This window comes from Arvicola amphibius, chromosome 6 (genome assembly GCF_903992535.2).
Source record: "Arvicola amphibius chromosome 6, mArvAmp1.2, whole genome shotgun sequence".
NCBI classification, from domain to species: Eukaryota; Metazoa; Chordata; class Mammalia; order Rodentia; family Cricetidae; genus Arvicola; species Arvicola amphibius.
Window position 1 is genome coordinate 112,619,519 of NC_052052.2, and position 20,565 is coordinate 112,640,083.

Consider the following 20,565-nt stretch of genomic DNA (forward strand, 5'->3'; position numbering starts at 1 on the left):
GTCTCGGGGGTCACTCGCGCATAACTAGAAGACCCCCGAGAACACAGCCTGGCTTAGATTTCTAGGAGGTCATGTCCAACTCCCCAACAGTACAGAGTAACTTCCTTCTCCCAGACACCTTTCCAACTCATAGCCAGGAGGTTGCCTGAGTCCCTAGAGCACTATAGGTCAAACTCTAGGTGATCAACCCAGCTTCCCTGAGGCCAAATGCAGGGTTCCCAAATCCCAAGGTCAAGAAAAAGGCCTGATGATATCAACAAGTCCTGATTACTTGGGATGTCTATAAATTTTCTGTGTTTCTCTGTTTTACCCCAGCATCTATATAGACCAAAATCTTTAAGTACAGAATCAATGACAATTGGCTTGTGGTATTTAGAGAGATATGTTGTCTACAAGCTTGGGAATGCACTGGGTTCAGTTGCTTCCAATCCAATCATGGTTTACCTATGGGGTTACCTGAGAAGTTTTTCAAATTTGGGTTCCTGTTGCTTTTTCTTTGGCCAAGATTCTGTTGCAACAGAGGAGAATCACAATATCAGTCATGTTTCAGGTCACTGGCTTAGAACTGCCTTAAATCACACCCTGACCAGCCAGGTGATTTGTTTCTTGCTTAGTAGAGAGGCCTACAAGGAGAAGACAGTGTGGCAGAGTCTCTGCCAAGGCCACACAGTGCTCTATGCAGAACACGTGGCTCTCAGCATGGTATGCTCCGTGCAGCAGAAGGGGGAAAGCTGTCTCGGCAACAGTCTCTGCAAGCCAGAGCCACTTGTCCCTCTCGGGAAACTCAAAACTGCTCACTCCTGTGATTCCTTCTGGTTCTAAGCCAAGGTCCACTGAGGTGGAGCCAAATGCCTGAAAGTTACTTCTAGATAGGAAACCTTCATCAGAGGCTTAGCTGCACAGATTTTCTCCCATCGTGTGGGCTGTTCCTCCACTCACTAGACAGTTTTCTTGGCTGTACAGAAGACTTTTATTTCCATGAGGTACCATTTGTTGACTGTTGGTCTTATTCCATGAGCAGCCAGGGTTCTAGTGGGAAAGTCCTTGACTATGCCTATATGTTAATGTACTTTTACTTACTTTTTTCTCTGACAGTTTCAGAGAGTCGGGTCTTCTCTGGCAGCCTTTGACTCATTTGGTTTGATGTTTATGCATGGTGAGAGATACTTTCATTCTTGTACATGTCCTCTCTCGGTTATGGTTCCTGAAGCTAACATGGCCACATAAAACCATGCATGTATTTATTAAATGAAATTGTCTAGAGGAATAAAAGGAACTAATGAGAGTGAGGATGCGGGAAAGAGGGTGCAGGGGAAGAATAAGGTGAGGGAGTATACTCAACATATTATTCATACTGGTAAGAAACTTTTTAAATAATAATGATGGGTTGTATTAAAGATCCTAAATGTTAGAGACGAATATCACGACCCACACACCTCCCTGTGGCTGAGCAACGTCTCTCTTCCTCTCAAATCATCAGCGGCCTCTTTATGAATCCCCTTTCAATTAATTAACCTGGCAAGCTCAATTCTTCCATCATTCCCAATGATTTAGCATATTAAATTCTATAATAAATCTTCCACAAGGTGTCATAAAATAACAGGATTATATAAGATAGATATCTACGGCGTTGCGCTAGGTACATAACACAGTCAATTTAAGTCAGTCACATTCATTGTGTAAAAGGGCACAAAACTGAGCCACAATCCCACAGTCAGGGACCTAAAACGTGGATCCTTAAATCCCTATCTTCAGATGTTCTACTGAGCCACAGGAACGTGTTACATAGGATCATGTTCACGCATTGCAGAGCAATACATTTTCATAGTTTCATAATGCAAATAAAACAAAGATCACCTACATAACCACATGGTGACTATTTGAGATTACAGTAAATGACCGGCTACCTCACCAATACACTTTCTAAAATGTGCTAATTGAAGACAAGTTGAATTTTTAATTTAGTATTTAAAAATACTTTCTTCTTTTCTTATACCTTTGCGGGGGGTTGGTAATTTTTGCTTGTTAAATTGCTTTCTTTCTAATTTTTAACTTTGATCTCTAAACACATGCACACACAAAGACACACACACACACACCATTGGAGCAGACATAATAATTAATTAGTTATGTTTCACTACCCCTTTTGAGCCTCTCATAAAAAAATAAATATTCACCTAACAGGTTTCTAAAGAGTATTATTACTCTATTTTCTTACTATCGATCCAAAAAGTTAATAAACACAGTAACAATGAGGCTGGTGGTCTCTGGGTATAGGAATTAAAGTGCAGTGTTCTAATGGACTTGGAACTGTCCGTGGATACATGACAGGCAGGATTTTAAAGTTCCACATCTTCATTGTCTCAAGGACACATTCAACCTACTGCAGATTATTTAAAGTCAATCTCCTGCAGTTGCTGGCTAGATTGGCATTTCATTATACTTGAAGTGTCATCTTCAACTCCCTCCTACCTCTAGCAATTAGCCAAGAAAGATCCAGAGCCAGGGGAAAAGGTTTGTAGGAGCTCGCCAGCTCTTCAGTTCACCCTGGGACTAAGCAGACTCACCAGGGAACACACTAGAAAAGGCAAAGAAAACACACGTGGGAGCATCTTCCACACCTGGCTCTTGAGGCAAAATTAATCTAATCTAAAACTTTGAGTTGACTCCTAGGAAATATTGTAACTCTGTCCAGGCTTTTTTATTGCTTGACATTAAAGGATGGTAAGAATTTAGAAGGCTTCTAAACTATAATAGGCAACTTTCAAGGCCTGCAAAATGTTGCATAGTATCTTTGGAGAATATAGGGACAGCAAGTACCATATCTCCTGAAACCTGCCTCCCAGGCAGGACAGTAAAGTCCGTTACCTTTGGACAACACTATAGTTATTATATAGAAGCTGTCAGTATTGTTATCTGCTCCATTCCCAATGCTATCTGCCATAGAAAGATAATATTGGGAGTGACCCCATGTGATTTATGCAAAAGTTCAGGATTAAACCCAAGTCACATGAACTGTATTTATTATGTTCAGTCTTATTATCAGTATTATTGTCATATTCATCATCACTGTCACCATCATCATCACCATAGTCACCATTATCATCACCACCACCATATCCACACTACCAGTAGCAGTACCCCCGCCATCATCATCCCCATACCGCCTCACCTAATGATGAGGTCATCATTAGTACCTCCACAGTCACCATCATCTTCCTACCACCATCAGCATCTTCCAGCTGGTAGTGTCGTTTAAGTTTGCTTAACGCAACATCCAGGCTCTGTTTCTCTCCTTGGTTTGTCTTTCCATGGATGGCACAGGGACAAATCTACATTGGATCTCATCACTTACTAAATTGGCCACAGTGAAAAAGCTGTCTGGAGGCAATCAGAAGCTGATCTTCCCTAAGCTTTGAAACTTCTTTCACTCCAAGAGATAGTCTATAAATTTGTGTGGAAAGAACATCAGTTCTTAGGATCAGTGTGAAGTACCCTGGGGGAAAAAAAATCACTGCAGTCTCTGCAGGAGAGATGTCCACAACAGGCTATGCTCTGTCCAGTATGTCGATGTGAATCAATGAGGGCGAAACTACATCTATGTAGCCTTCAAGTCTTAAAACACTTTTTAAAAAAAATTTAATAATTACTCATGCTACTGTGTGTAGAATTTGTACACGAAGCAGTTAGGCATTTCTCTAATACCATATTATCTAAACTCGATGTATAGAATTTTTTAAGGAAAGAAAGAAAAGCAAACGTAAGAAGCTTCTCTTGTTCGTGCTGGTTCACCAGGTAACTGTGGGCCGTACACTGTAATGTGTATAGGTATCTATGTGTCAAGTAGGGTCTGGGAAGAAGAGAAAGCTCAGGGCAGACTCGTAAGAGACATATGTGGACCAGCCTCAGGAAGTTTGTCATTTGCAGGCAAGGAAAATAGCTCCCTCACCTCAGCCCTTCGTAGGCAGTACTTAATTAAGACCTACTCCAAGTTGTGTGTGTGTGTGTGTGTGTGTGTGTGTGTGTGTGTGTGTCCATTACTGCACAAAACAGTGAGTTTTGTATGACGTTTTCCACATCTATATCATTGTAGTTTGCTCATACCCACTCTCATCCTCCCTTCCCATTCTCCCATCCTACTGGTCCCCTTCCCTCTAAATAATTCCCCTCTTCTTCCTAACATATGTATCTGAATTTCCTCATAAGAGAGAAGCATTCAATATTTGACTCTCTTCCCACCACAATCCCTTCTTGTTCCCCCACATAGCCCCCTTCTACTTTCAGGAGCTATATAAATTTTTCAGATCTGAATTCTGCAGTAAGAGGAAACACATGATATTTGTTGTGAATATGGCTCGTTTTATTTAACACAGTTGTCCCAGTTTAACTTCCTACTGAGGTGGAAAAAAAAAAAAAAAAGAAAACACCCTACAAAAGCAACTTTAAGGCAGAAAAGGTTTGTTCAACTTACAGCCGCTGGTTGCAGTCCTTCAATGCAGGGAAATCTGAGGAGGAGCTTGAAGCAGCCGGCCACATTCACAATCAGAACAGAGAGATGATGAGTATACGTATGCTTGCCTTTTAATTGATGCCAGAACCAGTCAGTATTGATTATCATAATGATGATCTCCAGTTCCATCTACTTTCCTGAACAGTAAAGATTTCTTTCTTCCTCGTGGCTGCAGAAACTTCCACTGTGTGTCCTTTCTCGATGTCTAATGCGCAAAACAATCCCACACCAGTTAGTATTTAAAGGGGTATTTATTTCCTGACGAAACACCGTCAGAAAAGTAGCCTAGTCGCTGGAGCAGGAGCCGGAACCAAGAGAGCGGGCCGAGGCTTGCCGCTCTTTTTTAAAGATAAATAGACCACGCCCCAGTGGGCTGGTATTTCAGCGGCTATTGGCTGAAGAAGCGGAAGGTCCTCCCGCCGCAGTTGTCTTCATTCACTCCAGGGCCAGTGGCTATCTGGGCTACCCCAGCCTCTTCAGAGCTGCTGGCTGGCATTCCTAACCCTTACAGCCTAGCAGCTAAGCACCATGACGGCCCTGTTTTAAGAGGAAGTAACCATGTCACAATGGTTTTAAGTAGCTTTCCCACAGTCACACAGCAAGTTAGTGACACCGGGATAAAAATCTAGACCAACTTGAGAGGCAAAATCCACTCAACACCTGCTTCAGGTGACCTGAAAGCTACGCGTGGCTTTACAATTGTCAGTGGCTGGGGAAAAAGTGAAGAGGCATTTCTAAACCAAGCCTCCTTGACTGCAAGCAATTATCCCTTCTGTATGACTGCCTGTAATTTTAAACGTTTCTCTAGAATGCACATGAGGCACATTGGTCTATGCCTTTCTTTCTCACAATTAACCCTCTGGGTTGTATCCACGTACACCTTCAGCTGGGAAGTATTCTTCCGTTTTTGTTATTTCTAGAAAAGTTTATGTAAAACTGGTATTGTGATATCCTTAAATGTTTGGTAAAGTTTATTTTAAACAAATCAGAAAAAGCTAAAAAGAAAAATACAATATCCTTGGGTATTCGTGGGGACTGTTCAGGACTCCCTGCAGAGGATGCTCTAATCCCTTATAAAATCGCTGTGGTGTTTGCACATAACCTGTGCACATCCTCCCATAAGCTCTAAATCACTGCCGGGTTACTTATAATACCTAATACAATGTAGATATGATAAAAATGACTGCTGCACTATATTGCTTAGGGAATAATAACAAGAAAAAAGACAGATGCAATCTGGACCAAATGTTTTTGAACCTCAGTTGGTTGAATCCACAGCTACAGAACCTGTGGATAGGGTGATCTGACTGTAATTTACAACTTACAAAAATTACACATTTCAATTTTGATGTCCAAAATTTAAGTATTAGATGCATTCTTTGACAAATCAGCCTCACGATAGATTTGTGCATCAAAGAAAAGTAAATGGCGACCGTGTGGCCCCACAGAGTCTCCGAGACATCTGCTCTCTGGTCTTCACAGGGTGGTTGGCCAATCCCAGGCTGAAATCTGCATCCCAGATCTTAACCATTTCACTGTTGAAACGAGTAAATTCCACCCTGCCTTCACATCTCAGACTCACCCCCTCTGCCCAGGCTGCTTGATTTTTGTCACACTTCCAACCCTTGTGTCTCTGGACCAGTGTTCCTGCCACTTTTAACAGTCACTTCTTCTTTCCCAGTGAACAGCAGCAAACACATCGTCAGGAAGTTCCGAGGCCACCTGCGCACCAAGATTGAGTCTGGGGAAGGGACAGTCCCTGTCCGAGGTCCCAGTGCAGTCCAGACGTGGGATGGCATCCTGCTGGGGGAGCAGCTAGTCACCATGTCCTGCACAGACAAGATTGCCAGGTAAGAGCCCAGTCAGCAGTTCTGTTCTAAAAACCAGCTATGGACCTCAGTGAGGACAGCGAAGAGAGGTCCAAAGCAGGTCTTAGTATTGAACCCACTCAGAGAAACATGGTGCTTATCATCAAGGACTCAGGCGTGCGTGTTCACATGTATATGCATGTTGTGTAAGCGCACACATACGGGGGCATTGGAAAACCAGAAGTCAATGCTCAGTGCTTTCCTCAGTCAATCTCCACCTTATATTTTGAGGAGGCGTCTGTCGCTGAACCTGGAGTTCACCCTTGGGATAGCTGACCAGTGAGTTCCAGGAATTTGCCTACCTCTGACTCCGCAGCATGGGGTTTACAAGCACACACCACCCCAACAAGCCTTTTATGTGGGTTCTGAGGTGTCAAACTCAGACCCTTCCATGTGAGCAGCAAGAAATTTACCAATTAAGCCATTGCCCGAGTTCCTGCCCTTTCATATTTTTCTTTTTTTCTTTTAAATGAAATAGCTTTCTATTTTATTTTATTTTATTACTTTTTTAAAAATACCTATCCAAATTCCCACTGCTTAGGATCTTAGCTGAAGTCATCCTTGTGGATTCCTGGGAAATTTTCTAGAGCCAGGCTTCTTGCTAACCCCAAAATGGCTCCCTCAATCAAGATTTCTCTTTCCTTGCTCTCATCTCTGTCCTTCCTCCATCTCAACTATCCCGTTCCTGAAGCTCTCCCCAACCCTCCCTTCTCCCCTCCTCTTCCTCTTATCCCCTTCCTTCTACCCCCACCCCCATGCTCCCAAATTTTGTCAGTAATAAGGTAAACCCAAAGAAAAACATATATAGATCCACCTGGAAATTGGACAGACAAGATCCCCTTCCATATTTTTCATTCCACCGGCTTGAGGGAAAAGCACCTTTCAAACGCACATTCCTAGCAATTTCAGGTGACCACAGCAAGGTCAAAAATCTCTGACCCAAGGATTAATTTTTCTTCTGTTGCAATGTAAGTTGTAATAATTATTTTTATGAAAAAGAAAAAACGGACTTAGATATGTCATCTCTGGATGCTGTGATCACTGTCAGGGAATGCGACCGAGTGTGGAACAAAGGGAGTTTTTCTCTGCCACACCTTTTACCTTGCACTAAAGGTGTTCCAAGAGCCTCCACAGGCTACTCTCAGAGATGAGCAGCCTCAGCATCCAGGTGCACAGAAGGAATTTGCAGGAAGGGCATCTCAGCATCCTTCACAGACTCCTGCTACTTGAGAAAGACCTGCACTAGGAGTGGGTCCCACTCCCCTTATCCTCATAGTGATGCCCAAGATCCATTCCCTGCCTACCTCAATTTCAGTGCCCAAAGATACCACCCATTGTGGGAACAGTTCCATAAAATGTGTTTGGAAAATACTTACAAGTTGTGCATTGAGATGAAGAATCCTAGAAGCTTGAATCTGAAAAAGTTGTAAAGCCCCAAGCTACAGCAACCATGGCATAGGAAGGTTAGAAAGGAGAATGGGAGTGGGCTGGACAGACAGCTTGGTGGGCAAGCACTCTTGCTGCAAAATTATGAGTACTGAAATTCTGATTCCAGTGCCCACAAAAAAGCTAGGAGTCCTGCAAAGGCCTGTACCTCCAACTCCAAAGGATCTTACATCTTCTTCTGGCCCCTACAGAAGCACAGACATGTGTAACCATACATACACAAATACACACACACACACACACACACACACACGACTCAAGCATGTAAATAAACAAACAAATAAATCTTTAAAACTGAGTGAATCAGAAGCTCTTTTGGAAGCCATGAAGCCATGATAAATATACTGATACATAGTTTATAACATAAGTGGAAGGGGGGAACTGAGCATCCTAGGCTAATGTAGTCTCTAAGCAAGCATGCACTTAAAAATTCCAACAGTTTTGCTGCCCCTAAAATTTCCTACGTGGATGCATTTGCAGCTGCAGCTAGTTCAGAAATGAGAATCTTAGTCTTGAAAAGGACAAATGGAGAAAGTAAAGAAAAGTAAAGTAAAGTAAAGTAAAGAAAGTAAAGGACAAATGGTAAGGTTAAACGGAAAATAAAGGCCAAGGGCCTTACACACAAAGTCCTGCCACCAATATGGGATCTAGAGTCTAAGACAAGCTGTCCCCCACAATGCCAAGAGATCCCCCAGTAAATTAAAGTCCCAGGAGGCACAAGCTGTGTTCCCAGTACCTGTATAAGACTTGAGGTGTCTTATATGCTTACATGAACCAACTAAGCTATGTTAAGTTCTGTACCCTGAAGGACTCTCTTGAGCATCTTTCACTCTACCAAAGCCAGGGGTGCTGAGGGTTACGTTCTGCTCGCATTTCAAGGTGGGGACATCAAACAGTGTATGGAAGCACAAAGTGTCACCCCAAAGTCCGGAAGTCAGCATCCCAGGTCTCTTTCTCGACCCTACCCTGTGAGGATTCTGGGGCTAAAGGGCCGAGAAAACATGAGCCTCTATCAACAGTGATTCCAAATTCTCATGGGAAATTACCAAGTAGCGATAGAAAAAAGAGCACCATTTAGGCCCTGGCTTTGATTGGCCCTGGCTTGGCAGAACAAGGAGAGGGCTAAATGACCGTAAATCTAAACTCTGATTTCTGTGCCACAGGGAACAACCTATAGTGTTCAAACAGCCCATCTTTGAAAAGAAAATGTATTCCTCTTTACAATATTTTCATCTCTTCTTGGAGTGAAAGGAGAAAAAATGCAGCAATTTTCACTTTAACAAAAACTCTCTTGATACCCTCAGACAATGTTAGTTTTCTGAGTTAATTCTATGGCTCTCCAGCAAAATGAAGAAAATTAATGCAACAGAAATGAAATCTTGTCTCTGGGATCTTAAACATCAATAGACGCTAAATTAAACAGGGGCTACAAAACCCACCTTATATTGGTTGTCAGCAAGTCTATCGATGGTAATGCTCAAAAGACAGGCTTTATCTTTTTAATAAAATCTCCTTGGGAAAAAAAAAACAGAAGTTCATGTTACATCATCTCCAGAGATAATCAAATGATGTCCTGGATAGAAAAATATTCTAGACTGTTTCTCTTGGTATTTTTGTTGGAACTGTGGTGGTGGTGGTGGTGGTGGTGGTGGTGGTGGTGGTGGTGGTGGTGGTGGTGGTGGTGGTGGTGGTGGTAAATTAGGATTTTTTATTTGTTTATTTGGCTTGGCATGGATTTTAGGTTTTTTTTTTTTATACAGAGATTCTTTGTCAACCCTGGCTGTCTCTGAAATCCTGACTGGTCTTGAATTCAGAGACTCACCTGCCTTGGCATCCTGGGAACTGAAATTAAAGGTGTACACCACCACAGCTTTCTCTCGGTGGTTTTGAAATAGGGCCACACCGTGCAGCACAAGCTGAGCCAGAACTCACTGTGAAACTCAAACTGGCATGGCTGGCAGTGATCCTCCTGTCTCAGCCTCCTGGGTGCATGTGTGATCACACCTCACTTCTAGCCTTTTCTTTTTAAGAAGGCAAATTCTGGGGGAAACAGTAATGTCTCTGCTCCAGCTGGCCGCAGAGAGACCACTTCCTGAACTAGCTCAGGAACCAATCCCCTGGCACCAGGTGGGTTCACACCATCCACCCACTTAACTCCTCTTTGCCAGAAGTGGTAACGGTAGGAGACAGGACAGAACAGAGGGGTATGATGGAGGCCAGGACTTAGAGATGCCCTCACATCTTGCTGTGTCCCCTCAAGGCCACCTCCCAGTTTCCTCCTCCTGAGCTCCACTTCCTCTTCTGCCTGCCTTACTTTCTCTTGTTCTCTCAGTCTCTTCTCTTCTTCTGTCTTTCTTGTTGTCTCTGCCCCTTGTCTGTCTTCCTCTGTCTTCCTATTCCTCTGTCTGTCACTCTTCATGTCTTTCTCCCTTTGTCTCAGGATCTTCCTGCCTTTCTCCTATTCTTGCCCTCCATTCTTTCCTTCCTCCTCCTTCCTCCTTCCATCTCATTGCTGCTCCACACACACTCCTCAGCCAAAGAGCTCCGGAGCTCACACTAACGGCTCAGTTCCATCTCCTCTCATCACCTAGTGTGCTATCGCTTCCTTGCCCTGCAGGGAATGCTGGGAAGTTGCAGCCCTGCCCTCCTTCTATCCCATGCCATCACACACCCTGTCACATGCCCTGAAATGGCAGGGATGCGGTACCTAATGCTGTTTGCTTGTGTCTGAGCTTGACCTTCATGGGATCATTGATGCCACTTGATTTGCATGGTGTCTGTCACAGTGAGTTGCACATGACGGCTCTTGATAAACAGTGCTTATTGGTAATGATGAGGAGGACAGGGTAATGATGACCACAACAGTGACAGAGATAATACTGTCACTCTAAACAGTCCTGTCTGGATCAGGCTGGAGCAATTGGCAGAGGAATCACTTCCTTTGGCATGGAAGTCCTTGTACCGCCTCCACAGCCAGACCCTGAGCATAACATACGAATGTGAGTGCTCATACATGAGCTATTTTGGAACAGAGGCACATTTGCCATTTTTGAGCAGGAACATATGTTATGATAATGGTTCAAGACCATAAGCATCTGCAGCGTGCATTATTTGTGCAAAGGCTTCACAAAGAGACAGTCTGATAACGGATGTGTTCATCTGTTTTCTAGCCTGTACAAAAACAAAATCTCAACCTAGGGCTTAAATACTGGTCAAAGCAGAGGGCCTTCACACACAGGTGCAGACGCAACTTTCTAACCGAATGGATTACTCACGCTCAGTGCTCGGGAAAGTGAGGCTCTGCGTGTGCAACAATATGGGAAACATAGTCTGTAAAATACTGTGAGGACACACTGGGCTGCACAGCCCTCAACACATGGTATACTGTGCCCAATGCCACATCACGTTGGAACCAGCTGCACTCGAGAATTTATTAAATTTTTCAAGCAGTTTTGAAAGTCAGATGTTAAATACAGTCATTATTAAAAATGAAAATACACACACTTGCAACTAAATTATACTAAAAGTAGTAAACACTCCAAATTTGCCACTTCAGAATCATCTGACCAATATGTGTGCTTTTGGAATTATTTACAGCTACTATGTTCACATAGGGGAATGCTATAAACATTTTTATAAAGTCATGAGCTGCTGCCCAAACCATTGTGCCTCCTAAGTCTGTGCTCAGTGACCTCAGACTGGCTGCTCAAAATTGGCCAGGTCATAGCATTTGCACCAAGGGAACTAGAATAAGCTACAAGTGTACTGTTTTTAAAGGGGGGGAGCTAATTGCTGCCAGTATATTAAGACCACCAAGTGTAGAGAGATTCTAAAAATAACTTATGTGAGACTGGCTGTGCATTTATTGTCTGTTTTGAGAAATCTTCATTCTTCCTTAGAATTCATCCCTGAATAGGGTGTGTGTGTGTGTGTGTGTGTGTGTATGTGTGTGTGTGTGTGTGTGCATGCACACACACACATATATATATTTGCAAGGGCTCATGTACATGTGCATACTTCACTGTGGAAATCAGAAGTTGGCATCAAATGTCTTCCTCAATTACTTCTCCACCTTCATATATATATATATATATATATATATATATATATATATATATATACACATCACTGAGCCTGGAATTCCCTGATTTAGCTAAACTGACCAGCCAGGGATCCTTCTGCCATCCCCCAGTGCTGGTATTTCAGGCACACACTACCATATCTGGTTTTGGTTTTAGTGTTGGTTCGGGTCTTCATATATGTGCACGAGTGTGCATTCAATGGCAAGCGCACATGTGGGTGTGTGAATGTGAAGAGTAGAGGCCAAGGTCCAGAATATTCTTCAACCATTCCCCACCTTGGTTTTCAAGTCAGTGTCTCTCACTGATCCTAGAGCTCACCAATCAGCTCAACTTGGGAGGCATTGAGCCCAGGGAGCTGCCTGTCTCTGCTGCCATAGTCTAGAACTGCAGACAAGTGCCCTGCAACCAGCTTTTTACGCAACTTGGGGTCTAAACTCAGGTCCTTGTGCTTGCATCGGAAGCACTGTTGCCAACTGAGCCATCTCCCCGACACTTGGAAGCCAATATTTTAGACGACTGTAATCTTCTCGCTGAAGGCAAGAAGTTATTTGTGCTGCCCATAGATTTTACAGAGGTGTTAAATATCAACTAAACCTACTGGTTTTTCTTTTCAAGAAAATCAGTCTTATCCCACATGATGCTTGGAACCCAACATAGAGCTTACATTTATTAAAAGAGATCTATGTAGCAGATCTATGTAGTAGATCTCTCTTAATAAATGTAGTTCTGCTTGAGCACTATAAAAAAATGAGTCCAGATGACTTCTTTCTCACCCTTTATTTCTTGGGACTTCTGCATGTTAAGATGAGCAATAATAATAATAATAAATGGTGTTTCTAATTAAGGTGGAGGAAACACATCCACTAGACAAATCTGTGGTTCTCTTTGAAAATTCCCTGAAATATTAAAGAAAAATGGACTGGATTCTGATATTTTCAAGGATCCATACAATTAGCTCTGCTGTACCATCCCCCACGTGCAGATCAAAAATATTACCTGGTCTTCCTTCTTATGATCAATGGCTCCTACATGACAGTATTGCTAGGTAATAACAGCCATTCTTCTAGGTATAGAATTTTATGAGTAAAAATTGATTTCATTTTACAGGGTTAGTGGTATGATCAGTTTACAGGACAACAAGAAAATGATACAGAAAGCTTGAAATTTCTGCTGTGCTTTATCACAGACTATAAAATAACAGTGCACAAAACACCTTTAGTTACCTGTCAGCTAGTGTTCAAAAGCATCCTTCCTTCTGTCTATACAAGGACAGTTCGTCTCCAAGGCAGACAATAGTAACTGTAACTATGGACCATCCTGACGGTTCTAATTCCTTATCAAGGGATGAGACCCTCGTTGGAACATCAACCAAACCCCTTGAAGTTCCATTTCATGATTCTTTTCCATGAGACCTTATGTTCCTCTAAGAAGCACCAATGAGTGGAGTTCTCTGTTATAAAAGAGTCAGTTCAAATGTTAGGAGGGGGGCACTCTTACCCATTATCCTTTATCCATTGTACTTTTCTTCACATGTAGGTACATACAGCATCTGTGTGTGTGCACGCACGCATGCACACGCACAGACACACACACACATATACATTGACCCATATAGAAACACTCATATGGACATATACACATAAAAAGTAAAAAGAATGCCAAACATTCTGTACATAAAGGTTAACTCGCAAGTTCTAAGTGGGTAGAACTAACTACCCCTTGTGAGCGTCAGGCTTTCACAGAAAACAGAACTAAATCTCTGGCCTAAGTATCCCTATAATCCCATCACTTGGAAGGCTGAGCCAAGAGGATCCCAGGATCAAGGCCAGCTTGAGCTATATAGGGAGACCCTATCAATGGCTAGAATTATAGCTCAGTGATACAGCACTTTCCTGATACTCAGGCTTTGGGTTCCATCCCCAGCACTGTAATAATAACAACAATAATAATAATTTTTAAAATCCTCCAGGTCCAGAATATGATCCAATCACGAAAGTGTCAAGGCATATTTGTATGCCTCAGTTCTCTAGGAGGTGAGGCAGTAGGATTAACATAAATTTGGAAAAGCCTAAGCTATCTAGGGAGTTCAAGGCCAACGTGGAGTACACAGGGAGACTCTGTCTCAAGAAAAGGGAAATAAAATAAAGAAAAACTATGAAAATATAAGAAATAGCAGCTAATATGCCAACAGTCACAGAGACTAGTAGCCAACTCTGCTATGTTCCTGTCAATCTTTTTCTAACTTACATTTTTTCCTACAGTTAGGATTTCATTGTATTTACCAACTGACTTATAAGTTGTTCCTTAGAGCTACAACTAGAGCTCTTTGCTAAAATAGCAAGCACTTTAATGAGAGCGTATTACTGCTAGTATTTATGCCACCAGCTGCTTCACTCCCTCTTGCTGACTGCTTGCTGTGTTTCCAGGTCATTACTACTATGAGGAGTGCTCCCCCCACCAAAAAAAAATTGTTCTAGATCTCAGATTTCCTGTGTAGGATCTGTGATGAAGGGGAAGCAATGGCTTTTCAAAATGGAATCAGCTGGGGTGTAGATGGTGAACAGACACCTCTAAAGCTATGTGTCATTCCAGAATCTGTGACTCCAACTTTATATGGCAAAATTAAGTTGGGGAGACTAATGGAGGCATGTGCCCTACCTCAGATTGCTTCTGAAGGCAACCACATGTGTCCTTGTAAAAGAAAGGCAGAGAAAGTGTGGGGACAGGCAGAGGAGAATACGCATGGCAGAAGGCAGAGTTTGGATTGATGTAGACATGATGCAAGAGCACCAACAATTGCCCCCCGCAGCTGGAGTAGGAGAGGATGCATCCTCCCCAGAGCCTCCAGGGGAAATATGCCCAGGCAGGTTGACTATTTGATTTCAGACCTCTGATCCCCAGAGTCGTAAGAGATATGTTTCTGCTGTTTGGGGCCATGTGGATGTAATTGTTTGCTATGGATGTCTTAGGAATGCAATACGACATCATGAGAAAAGTCACTCACTTAGCTTAACTCTGGAAAATTATGAAGCCAGATAAAAATCACAGTAAAATATGTTCTGAAAATCCCAGCTCTACCAACACCCTTAAAGGCTCAGTGGGTGTACAGAAAATGGGTTGTTTTAACTTATCAGTAAAAACTGACCTTCAAAAACACATAAAGCTAAGTAGCATGTCACCAACCAACCAGCCTGCAGTATACAGAGGAACAGGTGACAGCGGTGTGGCCATCACATCCACATCCCCTGTGCACATGGCTGGTTTTCATACTCTGAGCAGCCACAATCACAAGCAGAAGCCACCACCTCCTTAAAGAATGGGGAAAGCAGAGCAGCTTTTGTCTCGATGAAGCAGACATTGAACAGCATATGCAAATCTAAATCTTCTGGAACAAATGTTCCTTTAGATATGGCTTCTAATTTTAAGTACATGGACCTGATTATTGATCACAGTGTCTCCTTAAGTGAAGGTAATTAAACTTTCTCTGTTAAAAAAAAATAAACTGCATATATATATATATATATATATATATATATATATATATATATATATGATAGCCACCTTCTGGAGAACCAGGCGCCCGTCTGAGAGGCTGGCTGTGTGTGAACAGGATGCTGTTTGTTCCACCTTCCTTCCCAGCGGCTCCCTCTTCTCTGCACCTAGGCCCCTAGAGGACAGTTCTGACTTCCTTCCTTCTTGATTTATTGGCAGGCCCCTCATCTGTAGCACATTACCAGCTGCACAGAATTCAAAAGATGATAATGTGTGATTTTCTCATCTCCTGTTTTATCTGTGGGCGGTACCGGAGATTCAATTCAGGACTTCATGCATACAAACAAAGCAAGGGCCTATCACTGAGCTACACACAGCCTCCCCCAACCCCTTTCTGAGACCAGGTCTCGTTGCCTAAGGTAGCCTGGAACTTCCTATAAAGCCCGATTGTCCTTGAACTCATGATCGCCCTGCATCAACCTCCCAAAAGACAGAGATTAACAATCACACCACTCTACTCATTTCAAAATCCTTCGTACACATTCTTTCACACAAAGCTCATGGCAATTTTTACAACAGCATTTAAGTAAGTTTTGTACAGTCTCTCATGATGAAAGCAGAGTGATCAAGGGGATGATACTTATCAAATACAAAAGCAATAACAGCAAAGTGTGGCACATACCCATTCTGTTACTACTGCAACCACCCACTGAGGTGGCCACAATGGCCAGATTGGTATCCCCAGACACACGGGTGGCTGCTGGTCTCCCGGACTCTGCTCAGGGGTGTGGAAACAGCAGAGGGCTGAGATGCCCAGTTCTACAAAACAAAAGTAGTTATCTAGATCAATGAATAAGGATACTATGGTATGGAAAGAAAGAGAGTGAGCAGGCATAATCTAAATCAGTCTTAGATGTCCTATAATCTAAACCAGTCCTAGATGTCCTAATAAATGACAGGGAAGAGGCATTATGCAGGCGGCCAGTCGGATGTGATGTATCCATGTGAGAGAAGGTACACAGAGAAAACCAAGAGGGCAGGTGAGGTACTCAAGAGGAGCCCTTGACAGAGACAAGTGGTATGTACCACAAGCAATAAGGGAAGCCATGTGACTATCATATCATTTCTTTCTGTGAATATACTGCAGTCTATTAAATCAGTTCTATAGCAAAAGGAAGCTGAATTATTTCCAGTCTTCTTTAGTTTGCATTGCATTTATGGCAGTTCTGTAAAGACTATCCTGATACATATACCCTGGTACTTTATTAGAGTATAGCCATAGAATGAGCTCCTTAGAAGTCCTGTTATTGATTCAAATGGTTATCATTCTTCTTCTTTACCTATAAAAACCAGGGGAAAGTGGTTAGTCAACTGGGAATGGACCAGTCAAGTGACCCTGGCTTTGCATTATTAGTTGTCTTCGTAAAGGTGGAGGGAAAGTGGTGTGACACTAGGGAAATACGTATTGGAAACAAGTATAACCCCAAGATAGAGTTCCTGTAGTCTTTCAATGGCTTGGGAAACAGACTGCACTAGTAGGACCATATTCCAGTGCAGATAGGCAGATATCAAACTCTAACAGCATTGGAATCACCAGGAAGACTTGTTTAAAACACAGCTGCTTGAATCCACTCCAGAGGTTCTGATTTGGCAGGTCCGGGATGGAGACTGAGAGTATGTGCTTCATCCAAGTGCCCAGCCCTGTATCACTCAGGTACCACACCTAGAGGATCTCTGAGTGGACTATTGCTCAACACAGGAAGAAGTGGTTCAAGATGACCCAAAACACCAGAATCTGGATTTGTAATTCCTCTGACCTTTCGTATTCCAAATTTTCATTAACTACTCAGATGCTAAAGTTTCAGCATTGAATGTTGCTGTAATACTGATGCCCAGGGTTGTCCACACTCACAACCAATCAGATAAGAATATGTCTGGGGACTGTACTGGTTAGTTTATGACAACTTAACAAACTAGAGTCGCCTAGGAAGAAGGGATCTCAATTAAGTAATTACCATCAATCAGACTGGCCTAGAGGCATGTTTGTGGGGCATTTTCTTGATTAACAATTGATATGAGAGTGCCCGTTCTACCGTGGACAGTATCTTCCCTGGATAGGTGGTCCTGGATGCTATAAGAAAAGTAAGTGAGCCAGCCATGAAAGCGAGCCAGCCATGAAAGCGAGCCCGTAAGCTTCATTCCTCTGCATTCTCAGCTTCAGCTCCGGTCTCCAGACAGGAGCTTGAATTCCTGCCTGGAGTTCCTACCCCCGGGTTCCCTCAGAGATGTACAGTGTGACTTGGAATTGTAAGGTGAAATAAATGCTCTCCTCCCCAAGGTGGTCGTGGTGTTTATCACAACAATAGATACTAGAACAAGAACCAAGGTAGAGAATTCGTTTTTAAGATTCTAGTTGGTCCAGTATATAGGTTAAGTTGAAGTCCATGGTTCCACCGTAGTCCCTGAGTATCACCCGCAGACTGTGACAGTGGCTTCCCTCAGGGTGACCTTCACAGGCTTCAGACAGAACGTGGGAAACTTTTGCAGTTGATGTGGTGTTTTGTGTAGAAAACAAACTGGCAGAAGAAAGAAGTTTGTATCTGTGGAACTATCTCATGCTACACATTTATAATTCTAAAGAGTTGTATCTTTTTCCAGGACCACATCAAGATGCTATAAATAACAGGAAGAAAGAGAAAATGTTCAAAATATACATTACCAATGGATGTTCTCTGTCTGAACTTCAAGGCACATACCCGTGGGGAGGGCCTCATGCACACTGAGTCTCATCATTTTCTCCCTAAAGTAGAGGTCACAGTTCACATTCAGCAAGGAGATGACATCCCTTGGCTGAAGAAAGGCAACCTTTTCTAAAATCTCTCCTCCACTTATCTGTGGTATTTCTGTGATTGACAAACAGACAAAGATATATTTATCTAGGGATTATCTATATTGAAAGCTAGGCATAGGATTTCTGTCTCTGTCAACATTACAGGCATATCAGCTATTTGAACAAAAGGAAAGGTATTTTTCCATTCAATCCTGAATGCTGAGGATTCTCCAGTTCATATTCAGGGAGACATTTGGTTTTATTGATCGTGCTAGCTGAATTTGTTTAAACTCCTATAGCCAGGCAAAGAGGAGGTTGGTTTTTCTTTTTATTGTAAAGGTTATTAGGGGGAATCAGATATAGAAGTTATTTGTCTTTGGACAATCCAGTAGAATCAAAACACTCAAAAGTGTTCCACAAGTTTTGTTCAAAGCCGATACTTTAATGGTCTTAAGAATTATTATATCCCTTCATGGGAATTCTCATTTTATTGTCTGAGGCTTAGTTTATTTGAAGACAATGCCTTGTGATCAAGGGAGATTTATATATTATTCTGCTTTTAATTGATAAGAAATTTCTAAATTTTACTGACAGTCTAGGGGTTGAAAGCTCCTCTTCTGCATCTGTCACCCAAAGCCCTTTGCTCGGATAGTTGCCTCTTGACAGACTTTCTGAGCATCCTTTGTTACAAACCTTTCCTTGGCATGCTTGCCCACCATCTCCAAATCCGAAAAGAATATGTCTAAAACACTACATGGCAGCAATTCTATTTTATTCCTCCTCAATATTTACTTGTTTATGTGTGTATTTATTGTTTGTTTATTTATGGGGGTGCTGTTTGTTTGTATCAAGCAGAGTTTTGCCTAGGCTGGTCTCCAACTCACAATTCTCCTCCCTTCATTTCTCAAGTACTGGAGCTAAACTACAAGAGTATGCATTCACCTTTTAAAAATATTTACTACATTTTTCTTATTTAATTGGGCGAGGGGTCCAGGGCATGCCACACTGCACAAGTGGAGGCCAGAGGACAACTTTCCTGCCAACCGTTGGGTTCTAGAGATTAAACCCAGGTCCCCAGACTTGGCAGCAGACATCTTTACCCATTGATCCATCTCGTTATCTCTCTTCTTAGCTTCTCACTTCTTTATCTTGTTTTTCTGTTTGTTTTGAGTTGAGTTCTTTGGTTTGGTCATCTTATATTTGAGAGAGAGAGAAGCATGAGGTTGGGTGGAGAAAGAGATGGAGAGAATCTGGGAGGAGTTGAGAGAGGGGGAAAAACATGATCAGAATATATTGTATGAAAAAAATAATAATAATAATAAATAAATAAATAGATGTCCAAAAACAAAGACATAAGGGGATAAGCCAAATTCCTCAAACACAACTCAAAACCACGAACACTCTTCCTCCTCCCAGGAAGAGCTCAGATTTCACAGGACTCCTCCCCTGAGCTTTGTGGACAATCTGTAACTCGCCAGTGAAAAGTGAGGGCAACAGCGGGTGTGTCACTTTGTAGTGAAAATTCAGAATGAAGCAGAACCATTACAGCCAAAAGACATCAGGAATGAGGGCATGTCCCTCTTCCAGACATGCCCTTTGTCTCCGTCCATTCTGATATTTACACTGGCATAAAGCGCATGTATCCAAGGACAGCCCTTTCTTTGCTGAGAGAACTGGTGTGACTTCTAGAAAATGACCACAATATTTTTAAATGAAGCTATGCAAATCTGATAGTCTAAAGTAAATGTTTCATAAAACCAACGACTGTTTAAATCGTAGGACTAAATTGTTTGTATATAAATATTACCTTTTATATTCCATTTGAGTTTTATGTAGATGAACACATTACTTTAATGACCTGCATTTACGGAGGGAGACTGGGAGAGTGGTTCCCTGAAATCCTTGCCAGCCAGATGGCTGCCTTTTCTTGCATGAGATTAAAAGATGTTTCTCATTCACCATGATGCTTCCGAGGCAGATTAATATCGCCAGCTAAATTGCTTGTGTTTTCGGAATAAAATTTAAAGAGAACTTTTGAAAGCAATTGGTGTCACTGGTTCTTGGAGCAGATTGCTCTCCAGGTAGAGACACATTCGGTAATTAATGGAAAGAATTCTGTGTTAATTGACTGCTTCGGGAAGAGAGATATAATGACTCCTTATTAATCATCGGAGGAGATGTACAGCACGGAGGTCCCACAATAATGGCTCCAACAGTGGAAAAATGTTAATTAATGAAAAAGAACAATGATGTAAGAAATTAGCTACAGAACGCCTGCCTCCAACAGTGGTTCATTTGAAACACATTAGAGTGGAAACCACCAAGCATTGCTTTAAG

General features: G+C 42.3%; 1 protein-coding gene across 1 annotated transcript in view; it reads left to right on the top strand.

Annotated features, from left to right (window-relative positions):
* Adarb2 (adenosine deaminase RNA specific B2 (inactive)) overlaps window positions 1–20,565 on the top strand; it is a gene marked incomplete at its 5' end in the record, with an annotated part of 191,617 nt that overhangs the window by 147,535 nt on the left and 23,517 nt on the right. Inside the window, one exon of the mRNA XM_038334718.1 lies at window positions 6,192–6,360. Within this exon, the coding sequence (XP_038190646.1) occupies window positions 6,192–6,360 (169 nt within the window). The remainder of the gene's footprint in view (window positions 1–6,191; window positions 6,361–20,565) is intronic.